This window comes from Girardinichthys multiradiatus, chromosome 14 (assembly GCF_021462225.1).
Source record: "Girardinichthys multiradiatus isolate DD_20200921_A chromosome 14, DD_fGirMul_XY1, whole genome shotgun sequence".
NCBI lineage: Eukaryota > Metazoa > Chordata > Actinopteri > Cyprinodontiformes > Goodeidae > Girardinichthys > Girardinichthys multiradiatus.
In genome coordinates this window covers 4,706,667-4,721,930 of record NC_061807.1, presented here as the reverse complement: position 1 = coordinate 4,721,930, position 15,264 = coordinate 4,706,667, and the positions used below count along the sequence as shown (strand labels likewise).

The window sequence follows — 15,264 nt, the reverse complement described above, 5'->3', positions numbered from 1 at the left end:
CAGCCAGCCAGCCAGCCATCCAACCATCCATCCAGCCATCCATCCAGCCAGCCATCCATCCAACCATCCATCCATCCAGCCAGCCAGCCATCCATCCATCCAACCATCCAGCCAGCCAGCCAGCCAGCCATCCATCCAGCCAGCCATACATCCAGCCAGCCAGCCAGCCATCCATCCAACCATCCATCCATCCAGCCAGCCAGCCAGCCATCCATCCAGCCAGCCATACATCCAGCCAGCCATCCAACCATCCAGCCAGCCAGCCAGCCAGCCATCCATCCAGCCAGCCATACATCCAGCCAGCCATCCAACCAGCCAGCCAGCCAGCCATCCATCCAACCATCCATCCATCCAGCCAGCCAGCCATCCATCCATCCAACCATCCAGCCAGCCATCCATCCATCCATCCAACCATCCAGCCAGCCATCCAGCCAGCCCATCCATCCATCCATCCATCCAACCATCCAGCCAGCCAGCCATCCTGCCATCCATCCATCCAGCCATCCAACCATCCATCCATCCATCCAGCCATCCAACCATCCATATCCACGCGGGGTGGTGGGGGCTGGTGGACATCCATCACAGGGACACACAGGACAGACGACCATGCACACCCCCACACACACACCTAAGCCTAATTTAAAGAGACCAATTAACCCAACCTGTTTTTCGAGAAAGCCAGAGAACCCGGACAGAACCGATGCTTGCATAACGAGAACATGTCACCTCCAAGCAGAAAGACTCCAGGCTGGGATTCGAACCCAGGACCTTCTTTCTACAAGTCAGCAGAGCCACCAGCTGTCCCACCGACTCCATGTCGGACAGTGCATGTAAACATCTGGTTTCATCTGTAAGGATGAGTGTGTGATTTGACTTATTCTTGTTAAGACTGAGCATACTGACCCTTCAGGGTTGCCGTACGTGAATCTCCCCACATGCAGACAGCCACACTGCCTCCACTTCTTTCCAGCCGAAACAACACCATCGTCTTCTTACTCAGAGCCATCCACCTCTTCAGCGCCAGCACTGCACACACACTCTTCCTCCACCTCCTCATCGTCCTCCTCCTCTTCTCCTCCTCCTCCTCCTCCTCCTCCTTCTCACCTCCCAGAGCGTCCGCCAGCCTCCTGACCTCCTGCTCCAGCAGCTCCCTTTCTGCCAGCTGTCTGCACAGGAGGATCTTCTGCTCTGAGAGGGCGTGCACACAGCTGCGGGCGTGCTTCAGAGCTCCGGCCAGCAGAGCGCAGGCTAAGAAGAAGGAGGACGACTCCCTGCGGCTTCTGGAGAGGAGGCCCTGCAGCCGGGACAGGTCGGAGGTCAGCGAGGAGCAGCGGCGCTCCAGAGAGGAGGCGTGATCCCTGTGGGAGTCGCACTGAGAGCGACAGAGCTGAAAGAGACAGGAGAGGAGAGGACTTCCTGAGACAAGCTCCATCCATGACGGCTTGCAGTGATTCAGACACTTACTTTCAGATCAAAATTCAAAAACCCTCAATAATGATCAGAACTGGATCTCACTCGCCTGGTTCTCATCTGTTCTCATTTTAAATCAGGTGTGAACATCTACTGCTGGGAGCCACATCAGAATGTTAAGTGTGAACTTCTGAAACTTTCAATGAATCAGCAACTATTGTATCTGTCTTTGCAACACTGATCCTGCTCACAAATAGTTATTGTGATCTATTGTGAAGCCCTGATCCCGATATATAAAATAACCACGAGGATACAGAGTGGAATAAGAAGGAAACACGACGTGTCCACAAAATAAAAATGTCAAGATACAACATAAAAATGTACAGAAAATGGAAGCAAAAAGTGAAACCATCATAAAACTCAACACAATAGCAACCAGACACACCATCAGGAGGGAAAACAGAACATTCTGCTTCTAAGACGAGGCGAGAGCAGGATCATTTTAACAGAGGAAAACTCAAAATCTCCAGTCTGAGAATCTCAGGTTTAGATCTACAGAAGATCAAACACAGATTAGATGCTTTAAGTTTAGGAAAACATGTTCCATAAATAAATAAAATGTCTTCAAACTACACAATGCTGCTGCAGCATCAGGCTGAACAACATTAATGACCCAGATCACAGTGATCTGTGATCTTATCTGAATTTAATGAAGCTGTGACGCCTTGGTTCCCTTCACTGGACCCAGTAGAGGCGTGTTCATGGGTATGTGTTTGTGTTGTGGACCTTGTGTGGTGTTATCACTGACCTTCTGTAGACCAATAGGCCTTAATAGGACCCAGTCTTTAGATTTTAGATCCTCACATCTAAGGTAGGAGCTACGGTATGAGGTCGGTTCAGGTCAGGATTGGGAATATGCTGGTAAATGTTGCTGGGATTATCTGCAGTTCTTCTAGAAATGTCTCAATCATAATGCATTTCATAATTTCATGAAGCACCAAACACTCTGCAGTTTGACCACCCATCCAACTCTGGCAACTGAAACTGTTGTTTTCCAGCCGGTTACTCGGGATCAGTTAGTCAACGTCATCCTTAATTAACACAAATCATCTGTCAGATAACCACAGATAACCTGAAACATAAAACGACTCCGAGTCTTCAACCACACCCAGGGATGGCAGATCAATGGAGCCAGAGAATTCCTCAAAATCTAAAAACCCAAAATATTTGGATGTACAGTCAAGTTCCTGGAGCCTAAAGTTTGAATGATTTATTTTCTGACATTTTAAGAACTGCATAAATCCTCCGTTAACCAACAGTAACCAAGAAAGGGTTTATTTCTTAAACCACGCTGCATTTTTCTGGTTAGAAATACATTTTCAGATTATTTCTGCAGCGATCCTCAGCTGCCTTAAAAGTGGCAGTAAAAATGGTTTCTGCTCTTGGCAGCACAGCTGTTTCGTCTTTCCATGGAGGAATCAAATGAAAACGTTTCAGCCGTCGCTACAGGGAGGCCCGGCCGACTGCTGATCAGCTTCCAAACACACTCAGCTCCTCGGGGACAGGTGTGTGTGTGTGTGTGTGTTACCTGCAGCTGGCCCTGCAGCTGGTTGACGGTGTGTGTGTGATGGTGGCTCCAGGTCTCCTCTCTCCTCCTCACGCTCTCCTCCAGGCGAGCCAACACACACTCCTGACTGCGCTGCAGCTCACGCACACACACGCTTTTCTTGTGACACACACTCTGCAGGTGAGCGATCTGCACAAAGAACAGGAAACCCACAGTGGGTAGGACCAAAGCGGCTGAGTGGGAGAGCATGTTCGCGGCACCAAACGTTCAGTTGTTGGGAAAAACGTTTTCAGAAATGCTGGAACTAAAAAAAGCTGCTGAAACTGCAAACCCTGACGGAGTTATTCCTGCTCATTACTGTCACACCTGGGGCTGAAGCTGACAATATCACACACAATGAGCTCCTTTTACAAGCACACCTTGTTGTTGGCCTTCTGCAGGTCAGAGGTCAGCTGATCCACCTGCTGGGTGATGACGTCACACAGATCCTTCCAGGTGAAGTCTCCCAGAATGCTCTGGGGCTGATCGATGAGGACGCAGCCGGCCAGCAGGCGCTGGTACAGGCAGTGGAGGAAGGACAGGTGGGCCTGACGTAAACACAGAGAGGCTGTGAGTGAAGAGCAGCTGATAGGACAACCAGAACATCGCTAACATCCAGCTGCTGGGGAATAAGCAATCCTGAACCAAAGTCATGATCCAAGCTACAGAGCAGTGGAAAAGTATGTGCACCCCTTACAGATTTCTTCCTTTTTTCCTTTCTGTCACATTCAAACCGATTTTAAAAGGAGGGGCACAAAGGAAACACGGTCCTGGTTTCTTGTGTTTTTATTTTCTAATAATACTTGGTTGAAGTCATGAAGTAATGATGATGATCATATCGGGACCATCACCAAAACAAATCCAGTCCATGAAGGAACAACGAAGGAGAACCAGCTGTCTTGCTACCTCTGGCACATCTGTACTGATGTTTATTACTGTGCGTGTCCCTTCGTAATAAACTCCTACATCAAATTCAGTTCAGCTCAACTACAGACAACCTGAGTTCAGAGAATCAGTCATCTAAGCCAACCTGTGAAAACAGAATCACCTCCGTTGTTCAACCACGAGTTCACATTAATGAGCCACAGCCAGATCTGACACTACCAGACATGTAGAACCTGTCTGACAACATGAAGTGGGCAAAAGGAAAATACAGCATATCGGATCTACAGGAATTCAAGAACAGATGATAAACTAAGTTAGTGACATCTACCAGTCTGGAAAGAGTTACATAGTCATTTCTGAGGCTGCTGTGACTCCAGAGAACCACAGGGAGAACCATTATCTACAGATGGAGAAAACAAGGAACAGTGGAGAACCTTCCCAGGAGTGGCTGACCTACCAGCATTACTTACAGAGAACATCCACAACTCATCCAGGAGGACAAAAGATCTGAAGCACACCAGCAAGTCCACCTCTGAATGACTTGGAAAACACAATGACGGTTTTGGAGTGGCCTAGTCAAAGGCTGATGTGACATAATATTGAAAAACTGTGGGCAGGACCTTCGACATGCTTGAAAACCTTCCAACAGAGCTGAATTAAACTAATTCTTCAAAGCAGAGTGGACCAAATGTATCACTCCACTGTGATTTACATATAGATACACACACGTCTAAAACCTTTCATGAATATTGGTAACAGGGCATCTAATAGAACCAGGGACGTTCCAAAGTAGAACCCGTTCTCTCCGTAGGAACGGGCTGAGATGTTCCTGAACTGAAGTCCAAACATCAGAGATAAACAATGAGGGTTTAACACAGAAGCAGAAACAATCACCGCTGACTCTTTGTTGAACTCTTCACTGATCTCCTCCCTCTCCTTCTTCCTCTCCTCCTTCTCTTGCTGCAGCTCCTCCTGTAGATCCTTATTCTGCACCGACCAATCAGAGCTCTGTAGGCGTAAACGAGATGCCTCCTCCTGCAGGTCGGCCAACGCCTGCTGCGCCTCCTGGTGGACAGAGAGAGAGTCGTCAGTACGCTTCCTGTTTGCTGTTCTTCTTGTTATACTCTAATAAAAACCACACATGCTTCACTCCTGCCAGAAGGTTGCTGAATGTTCCTGCAAACAGGAACGCACTTTTAAACGTTTTCATATAAATTTCAGTAAAAGTGAATCAGAAATGTTTCGATATCCCTGTTCAAACACCAGGTATATGTGCAGAAATATAATAATACGCTGCTGACAAAAATAAAAGGAACACTTAAACAACACAATATAACTCCAAGTAAATCAAACTTCTGTGAAATCAAACTGTCCACTTAGGAAGCAACACTGATTGACAATCAATTTCACATCTTGTTGTACAAATGAAATAGACAACATGGGGAAATCTTTGGCGATTAGCAAGACACTCAATAAAGGAGTGGTTCTGCAGGTGGTGACCACAGACCACTTCTCAGTACCGATGCTTTCTGGATGATGTTTTGGTCACTTTTGAATGTTGGTGGTGCTTTCACACTCGTGGTAGCATGAGACGGACTCTACAACCCACACAAGTGGCTCAGGTAGTGCAGCTCATCCAGGATGGCACATCAATGTGAGCTGTGGCAAGAAGGTTTGCTGTGTCTGTCAGCGTAGTGTCCAGAACCTGGAGGCGCTACCAGGAGACAGGCCAGTACACCAGGAGACGTGGAGGAGGCCGTAGGAGGGCAACAACCCAGCAGCAGGACCGCTACCTCCACCTTTGTGCAAGGAGGAACAGGAGGAGCACTGCCAGAGCCCTGCAAAATGACCTCCAGCAGGCCACAAATGTGCATGTGTCTGCACAAACGGTTAGAAACAGACTCCATGAGGATGGTATGAGGGCCCAACGTCCACAAATGGGGGTTGTGCTCACAGCCCAACACCGTGCAGGACGCTTGGCATTTGCCAGAGAACACCAGGATTGGCAAATTCACCACTGGCGCCCTGTGGTCTTCACAGATGAAAGCAGGTTCACACTGAGCACATGTGACAGACGTGACAGAGTCTGGAGACACCATGGAGAGTGATCTGCTGCCTGCAACATCCTTCAGCATGATTGGTTTGGCAGTGGGTCAGTAATGTTGTGGGGTGGCATTTCTTTGGAGGTTCGCAAGGCCCTCCATGTGCTCACCAGAGGTAACCTGACTGTCATTAGGTACCAAGATGAGATCCTCAGACCCCTTGTGAGACCATATGCTGCTGTGGTTGGTCCTGGGTTCCTCCTAATGCAGGACAATGCTAGACCTCATGTGGATGGAGTGTGTCAGCAGTTCCTGCAAGATGAAGACATTGAAGCTATGGACTGGCCCGCCCGTTCCCCAGACCTGAATCTGATTGAGCACATCTGGGACATCATGTCTCGCTCCATCCACCAACGTCACGTTGCTCCACAGACTATCCAGGAAGACAGTTTAGTCCAGGTCTGGGAGGAGATCCCTCAGGAGACCATCCACCGTCTCATCAGGAGCATCTCCAGGCGTTGTAGGGAGGTCATACAGACACATGGAGGTCACACACAATACTGAGCCTCATTTTGACTTGTTTTAAGGACATTACATCAAAGTTGGATCAGCCTCTAGTGTGTTTTTCCACTTTAATTTTCTATGTGACTCCAAATCCAGGCCTCCATTGGTTAATAAATTTGATTTCCATTGATGATTTTTGTGTGATTTTGTTGTCGGCACATTCAACTTTGTACAGAACAAAGTATTCAATGAGAATATTTCATTCATTCAGATCTAAGATGTGTAGTTTGAGTGTTCCCTCTATTTTTCTGAGCAGTGTATAAAACAATAGAAACACAAACCTGTCAGAGGGAAAATGTAAATAACAAAAACACCTTTCAAGTAAAACGTGTTTGTTTCCAGTGAGAAACGAGACAAGCATCTCCCAGAAGCTAACAAAGCCGTTTTTAATTCACATTTGATTAAAACATGACATCTCAAATAAGAACTTCCTTCTCAATTATCAGTGGAGAAAGGAAGGCTTGGTTCTGATCTGTTGTCAGGTACCATCAGGTTCAACATGTTCCTTCAGCTGTTTTTTTTCTGATGACTCCTTAGATTTCATTCTGTTTGTTAAACCTTCATCTGCTTTCTGTTTTTAATCCTCAGTTTCTGAAGCTTTTATCTTACCGCAGTTTGTTTCTCCCGATCCGAGGTCAGCTGCTGGAGAAACTGGTTCTCCTCCTGAAGTTTCTCAGATGTAAACAGCAGATCCTGGACCTGACGGGAAAACAAGCAATAGAACAAGAACTGTTTCTAAGAGGAAAGCAGCTGTTTGCTCCGAGTGAACAGAGGTTCTACCTGGTTGGTAGTTTCAACCAGTTTGAGCTGGTAGGTGCTCAGAGTTGTTGCCAGCAGCTGCAGGACCTCAGCAGGACTCAGATTCCCATCATTCTTTGCGGGTGGTGCTGATTGCTGACCTGTGGTGCTGAGGAGATGCAGCATGCCTGTGATCTGTTTCAGGGTGCTCATGAAGGCCTCCTCTGCTTCTGACTGCCGTGTCGCTGCCTGAACACAGGAAACAAGTAAGCCAAACGCTACGTCTGCCAAACACTGCCCGGGTTCTGGTTCTGCTCTCAGATCCAACGTTTATGGCTTCCATCTCTAAGAGGCTTTCAGATAAATAAACCTATCTGTAATTATTCAAATAATTTGTTCCAAATGGCTTTAAATTATTGGTTGTTACACTTTTGCTCATTCTTCAGTGCATAACAGCTCAAACTCGGTCCGATTGGAAACAATACATAATTTCAATTATTTCCACAGATTCTCAGCAGAACTTAGTCCAGATGTTGGGTTTTGTTTGATCCACTGTAGTTCTGGCTGAATTGAAGAGTGTGTGCAGTGCTGGCGCTGAAGAGGTGGATGGCTCTGAGTTACCATGGGCCTCTTGGCTGCTTCTCTGATTAATGCTCTCCTTGCCTGGCCTGTATGGTTCTGTGGACCTCCATGTCTTGGTAGGTTTTTAGGTTTTCTAGTTTTTCAATCTTTTTCCATTTAGGAATTTTGGTAGCAACTCAGGAGCATCTAAATTCAGACGTTTCTGCTCAAAATGAGTTCTTCGGACTAAACATGGGGTTAAGTTTGGTAAAAAAATAACTTTAACCGACTTTATGCCTTCTGGTTCTCAACCAAGTAGCTCAGAAATATCTGCTGTCTTCAAAGACAGCTTTTTTTCTCTCCTTGCTAATTCTGCATTTGTGATTAAGCTGCCTTTTCTCAGTAAAACAAAACTTGTTCTGATGGTGGGATCAGCATTTATTGTCTCTATTCTGCTTTGGGAACCCTCAGTCTTCTTTCCATAAATGTCCTGCATGGAACCCTGATCAGCAGCCACATTAGTGATGATTCTGAAGAGGTAAAGGACACTGGCAGATGGACCTATGTTCATTACCTTCACCGGACCTTCTGGCTACTGACATCCCAGCAGACGTGAGGTTGGATGAACCTCTCAAACGTGATGAAAGCAAATGTTACCTGCTGCAGCAGTGACTGCATGTCAGCGTTTCGACTCTTCTCCTCCGCAAGCCTTTTCGAGAGGTCAGAGGTTGCCTTCCTCTCGGTTTCCAAGGTGTCAGTCATATCAGACTTACAGTGATTGAACTCGGCCTGCAGCCTGCATAAACATCATTGTACAAAACATGTTATTACAGTAAATACGTAATAGAAATAGACTTTCAGAAAATCAGGAGTAAAGCTGAGTCCATTAAAAGGCTCCAGCTAATTCTGGCTGCCTGGGAGGAAAACATGAAGAATGAGGGAAGACTCAAGACTTATGCACAGCAGTGTCACAGAATCAGTTCCCTCTTCCTCCCTCGTTGTTATGCTCACCGCTCCAGAGCGTCCTCGGTGCATCCCCTCCTCTCTCTCTCCAGGTTGTAAACCCTCTCCAGCTCTCTGAAGTGAGCTCGCAGCAGCTCCAGGCTGTGCTGCGCCTCCTGCTGGCCGGACCGCTCCACTGCCACTGCTGCCTCCAGGTCCCGAGTCCGCAGCTGGTGGGTCACACAACCACACAGAAATGTCATCAGACGTTTCCCTGAGGATCAACAGGTGAATGGAGGGAAGCCACGACTCCCCCAGGTTGCAATGCCAAGTAGATTATAAACAACACTGTAAAACAGAGTCTGAGTGTTAAGTGTTGAAAATGTTAATTATTCAGTGTTTGGAGGAATCATTCTGTTCCGTTTCAGCTTTCATTTTCTCAATGTTGAGACCCACTTTTAGGTGTAAAACATTTAAAGGAACGTATTCTTTAACGGCTGAAGTCAGCATCAGTGTTTGACGCATTAAGGTACAGTCAATCAGTTTGAAGCTGGATCACGCTGATGTGTGGAGCCCCTGTCTTTGAATCACCTGAAGGACCTCCAGACTACACTTGGATTCCAGGTGAGCTGCTCGCTCCGCCTCCATGCTCGACTCCAGAGACTTCACCCTCTGATCTGCAAGCTGGAGGAAAACAAACATGATCTAGGTTCTTCACCTCCATCACTTTCATTTTTCATTTAAAGATCAGGCAGAGTATCTGAAAACACTTGTACATCTAACCTCCTTCTCCCTGCAGCTCCTCTCCATCCTCTCTGCCAGGATCTTCAGCTCTTCAGCTTGTCGTCGGTGTACCTCAGCCTCCTTCTGTTGCTCCTGCTGCACCTCGCCCATCTTCCTCTCAGACTCCTCCAGAGCCGCCTCCTGATCCTGGAAGAAGAGAATAAATCTAATTAGACTTAAAGAAAGTCAGACCGTCCTCAGACTGTAATCAGAGCGTTCTCTTTCAGATGTTTCTTGATCATACGAAGCTTCTATGGATGAACTATGAGCAATGGACTGGCTTAAGGTCTTAATGCAATCAGTTAAATGTTGATCATTTTATTTGGGGCTTTATTGCAGTTATTTCTGTGGTTTAATTAAAAAAGATCAAACCTTTTACTCAACCTGTACACCACAGCAGCTTAGTTCTCATTACTTTTGGCTACTGTCTCTTTAAGAGCCGTTTCTGTTTAGGGCAAATGTCTCCCTCAGACTTGGTTAAGAAAGATGTGTCTAAAGACATTACAACCACGTATGGACAGAAGTGTGGTGGTCAGCAGGTTTGAAAAGGAGTCCCCCAAGCCTCAGTTCTAAGCCCTGTTTTAATTTTGTGTTTTAAAAGAATAATATTGTGAGAAATGAAGTGCAGATTTATGCAGATGACACCAGACTTTATTTAGCCGTCTGTTCTCCCAGGCAGGCTGGAGTAAAGCGCATACTGAGCATTTATTTAAAAAGCTGAAGGTTAGACTGGGCTGTTCTTAATTGATTAACTACGGTGACATCTGCATACCTGCATGCTTTGTCATATCAACGTTCTTTAGATTTATAACAAGTTAGTTGAACTGAACACAATATTTTTTACAGTATAGTCTTGGTTGTTGGCCTGCATTAACAGACAACAGGAGGGGCGTATTCTTATGTACAAAGTTTACTAAGTAAACACTTTAAGTACGACCATAATATCTTCAAACACTTGCTATGAATTGCGGTTCTCTGGTCACAGTATTTTTTCTGGACTTGGTAAACATCCATCGTCATATTTTGCGTCATGGTCATAGAATAATCTTCAGAACAAATATCGTTACTGCGAAAGAGTCCAAAGGTCTGCAAAGGACTTCTGTGGGTGAAAGGTGTAACTGGTAGTTTTTAGTAGGCGTTGTAGCAAATATGTTTTTCTGATCTGGCTCAATGTTTAAATGCTAACGCCCAACTTTGCTCCAGCAAACATCTTGATTCTTCCTACGTCGTCTTGGCCAGGTCTCCAGGAAAAGAGAAACATTGATTTAACTTCCTGGTTAAATAAATGTTAAACTAAGTAAAGAATATTAATAAAACACATTTAATAAAGGGTGAAAAAGTAAAGGAGACATTAAAAAGAGCAGTTTGAGTTTACTTTGCGTTTTGTCTGAACAGCATGACTCAGACCTGCAGCAGTTGGTGCAGTCGCTGGTTGTCGGAACTAAAGTTCTGGATCAGTTGGTCCCGCTCCTCCACCTCTTGCTGCAAAGCTTGCTGGTCCTCTTGCCTCGCCTGCCGTGTGATGCGCAGAGCTTTCTGCAGCTCGGCCACCATCTGCTGGAGCTCTGCTGCTTGCTCTGCCGCAAAAAGCCCAACAGAGTGAGAACTGCTGCTGCTCACAGCAACACGTTTCTGAGCTGCACCACACATCGACTGATAACCTGCAGGGATCTCTGCACACTGTTGGAGAACATGTGTCCTAGTGAGTGATGCAGCTCACTGAATGTGCGTTTGATTTGTTCACCTGTTAGGGTGCACCTGTCCCTGTTGAGCTCAGCGACCCGTTCGCCGTCTCTGCGGCTTGCGGCGAGCTGGTACTGTAGCTCCGCCCGCTGAGCCTCACCTCGCTCCGCTGAGGAGCGAAGGCGAGCGACCTCTGCCTGCAGCGAGCACACCTGCGAACACAGAGGCAGGTATTCATATCAGGACTGTGCTTTGTTTAAAGATTCAGGCCTTTTAATCACACACTTGTTCTTTTATAAAAAATCATGTAAGAAGATTGAAGAAGTGTGATTTTCTGGTTTTCTGTTTGAACGTGGTCGTAATGTTTTGGGTCATTACTGTGTTCAATGACACAATGACGACATTGGATCGATATTTAACACATCCTGGTATTCAGAGCTCATTAAGCCCCGCGCTCTAACAAGGCTACCAAGAGAAACTGGCCCACAGCATCACAGATCTCCCACCGTACTTCCTTTGACCAAAGCACAGTTAGAGTTTAACTAATTCTACTTGTTTACATTTTTAATGGTGGAAGGAAACTCCTGTTGGCTGGGATGCCTCTCAAACAACCAGCTGGCCTGTACATGCGGTCTAATGGTTGCCACGGTGATCCCAAGATGCAACTTTTTGTAGCAGTTCTCTGACCTTGAGCTTCTTTTACTTCTCAAACATCCTCCTCAAGCGGGATAAATGTTTCTTTAAAGGCGTGCCAATAATTATAGCATCAGTGACAATTATTTCCATATGAGAGTTTTTTCCTCCACTTGATAAATGTACTTGAAATGTGAAAGTAAAAGTTTTTTTTTTTTTACTTAAAATTCGCCTGAAAATGTTTGACCTTATGCCGAAAAAAGAAATCACACACATAATTGCACAGGATAAAAATTCAGAGTTATAAATTCAATGTCTGATTCTAATGAGACTGTTTGACTTCCATATTGAAATAACCGTTTCAGTAGATTATTCTGCTAGAATAAAACGGTAATTTAATTTTATTTGTTTAATGTAAATATAAAAAAGGATGTACTGATACCCAAATACAAGAAGGAGTTCATACTAAATAAATCCATCTGGGATAACTTTGACGTACCTGCTCTTGTTTTTCTTAATTAGCTCGTTTTCTACAATAGAAAAGTAGATTTTATTTATGTATCATAAGTTTTCATTTTAGCTAAGCTTATTTTTTATTAATCTATCCTATGATTGTGTTTAAATAAATCACATTTTGCCATGGGAACTTTTATTTAAACACAGAGGGTGCAGCAGGTTTACCTCCTGGTTGTGGCTGGATGTCAGCTTCAGCTTCTCCTTCTCCAGCTGGTTGAGCCTCCACCTCAGCTCTCTGCTCTGCTCGCTGCTTTCACCTCCCTCTGAGGCCGCCCTCCTCTCCATCGCTCCTCTCCCTCTGTCTCGGTCCTCCTCCTGTTTTCTCTCTTCTCTTCCTCCTCCTCCTTCCTCGCATCCCACCAGCTTCTCTCTGTGACCTTTGGACCTGATGATCTCTGGGATCCTGAACAAAAGGAACTAGTTTATTATTAAAATATTTTTATTTAATTTAATAACCAGTTAATCAGTTTCAGTTAATCCAATTGTCTGACATTTAATTTTTGACATTTTAATTTCAAAGACAGTTTTTAATGTTTCATTTCATTAATTAATTTAAACTAAATCCTAAACTCTAAATTCCTGTTTAGATTATTTTGATTTTATCTAATCAAAGTAAGAAAAGTTGATGCTTTTTGACATTTTTTATGTGTTACAAACATCCTAATTTGGACTTTTAGCTCATTTTGAAAGCAGGTATTTATGGGTTTTTTGGGCCTGGACTAATTGTACCTTGGGTTCTCCTCCTTGGAGCTCCAGACACAGGTTCTGCTGTCAGTTCTCCTCTCGGCCTTCCGCCGCTCCGCTCTCCTGCTACGGCTGGGCTGGCTGCTCCGATCTGCTGGTTCTGGCTGCATGTTTCTGCACCGACCCAACTTTATTCCTCCTGCAGGTGTATTTTGAACAGAAGTGGAGAAAGTAGTAAAATACTCTACTCTTGTAAACAACAGTTTATGAACGTATACTTCACCAGCCAATGACAGTAAGATGAAGTTCTTTAGCAGCAGGAGACGAGCTGCTATATGGTGACAAGAAAGACAGAAAGAAACCGTCTAGAAACAAATAAATTAAACTGACGACCCATGAGAATAATTAAATGTTTGGGGATGCACGGTGGATGCATTGTTGCAAACTAGTCAGCTACTCTGCTGGGAAACTAAATAAATATACTTTATCACAACCTGCCTTTCTTTTTAAAATAATTAGCTGCATATACACATACATACTGCTCCTTTTATCATGTTGTTCATTTCCTCTAAAGTTCATGTATTTGTACTTAATGTCTGTACGCTGTGAGGAGACTCCTTGGCAATGATTCTGACTGTAGAAATAGCTAATAAAAAGTATTTTAGCACAAGCATATATCATCCAAGTTCTTGCGTGTTTACTGTTTCACAGAGGCCACAGTGTGGACTTTACTGTTAGTGTGTTTTATTTATTTTGTTCTCTGCTCTTCTCAGTGGTGGACATCAGCAATTTCCCCCAGTCCAAGTCTAGTTATTGGCTTCTAGACACTGAAATACTTCAGTTATTATTCCATGGGGCTGGTTAAACATTGAAACTGGCCTGTGGCTGTTGTTGTGTTTGTGTTTCTAACCATCTGTTACCCTGCCAGCAGACTGTCAACAGAGAACGTCACTGCGCAGCGATCTCCATTCATAAATACAGGTCCTTCTCAAAATATTAGCATATTGTGATAAAGTTCATTATTTTCCATAATGTCATGATGAAAATTTAACATTCATATATTTTAGATTCATTGCACACTAACTGAAATATTTCAGGTCTTTTATTGTCTTAATACGGATGATTTTGGCATACAGCTCATGAAAACCCAAAATTCCTATCTCACAAAATTAGCATATCATTAAAAGGGTCTCTAAACGAGCTATGAACCTAATCATCTGAATCAACGAGTTAACTCTAAACACCTGCAAAAGATTCCTGAGGCCTTTAAAACTCCCAGCCTGGTTCATCACTCAAAACCCCAATCATGGGTAAGACTGCCGACCTGACTGCTGTCCAGAAGGCCACTATTGACACCCTCAAGCAAGAGGGTAAGACACAGAAAGACATTTCTGAACGAATAGGCTGTTCCCAGAGTGCTGTACCAAGGCACCTCAGTGGGAAGTCTGTGGGAAGGAAAAAGTGTGGCAGAAAACGCTGCACAACGAGAAGAGGTGACCGGACCCTGAGGAAGATTGTGGAGAAGGGCCGATTCCAGACCTTGGGGGACCTGCGGAAGCAGTGGACTGAGTCTGGAGTAGAAACATCCAGAGCCACCGTGTACAGGCGTGTGCAGGAAATGGGCTAAAAGTGCCGCATTCCCCAGGTCAAGACACTTTTGAACCAGAAACAGCGGCAGAAGCGCCTGACCCGGGCTACAGAGAAGCAGCACTGGACTGTTGCTCAGTGGTCCAAAGTACTTTTTTCGGATGAAAGTAAATTCTGCATGTCATTCGGAAATCAAGGTGCCAGAGTCTGGAGGAAGACTGGGGAGAAGGAAATGCCAAAATGCCAGAAGTCCAGTGTCAAGTACCCACAGTCAGTGATGGTCTGGGGTGCCGTGTCAGCTGCTGGTGTTGGTCCACTGTGTTTTATCAAGGGCAGGGTCAATGCAGCTAGCTATCAGGAGATTTTGGAGCACTTCATGCTTCCATCTGCTGAAAAGCTTTATGGAGATGAAGATTTCATTTTTCAGCACGACCTGGCACCTGCTCACAGTGCCAAAACCACTGGTAAATGGTTTACTGACCATGGTATCACTGTGCTCAATTGGCCTGCCAACTCTCCTGACCTGAACCCCATAGAGAATCTGTGGGATATTGTGAAGAGAACGTTGAGAGACTCAAGACCCAACACTCTGGATGAGCTAAAGGCTGCTATCGAAGCATCCTGGGCCTC

General features: G+C 45.2%; 1 protein-coding gene across 1 annotated transcript in view; it reads right to left on the bottom strand.

Annotated features, from left to right (window-relative positions):
* LOC124881288 (coiled-coil domain-containing protein 171-like) overlaps positions 1-15,264 on the bottom strand; it is a 32,984-nt gene that overhangs the window by 16,797 nt on the left and 923 nt on the right. The window contains exons 2-15 of the mRNA XM_047386830.1: positions 13,093-13,246; positions 12,529-12,766; positions 11,276-11,426; positions 10,939-11,108; positions 9,532-9,678; positions 9,340-9,432; positions 8,818-8,978; positions 8,464-8,602; positions 7,288-7,494; positions 7,117-7,206; positions 4,796-4,966; positions 3,397-3,564; positions 2,999-3,166; positions 904-1,387 (exon numbers count right to left, since the gene is read on the bottom strand). Coding sequence (XP_047242786.1) covers positions 904-1,387; positions 2,999-3,166; positions 3,397-3,564; positions 4,796-4,966; positions 7,117-7,206; positions 7,288-7,494; positions 8,464-8,602; positions 8,818-8,978; positions 9,340-9,432; positions 9,532-9,678; positions 10,939-11,108; positions 11,276-11,426; positions 12,529-12,766; positions 13,093-13,217 — 2,512 coding nt within the window. The 5' untranslated portion in view covers positions 13,218-13,246. The remainder of the gene's footprint in view (positions 1-903; positions 1,388-2,998; positions 3,167-3,396; positions 3,565-4,795; positions 4,967-7,116; positions 7,207-7,287; positions 7,495-8,463; positions 8,603-8,817; positions 8,979-9,339; positions 9,433-9,531; positions 9,679-10,938; positions 11,109-11,275; positions 11,427-12,528; positions 12,767-13,092; positions 13,247-15,264) is intronic.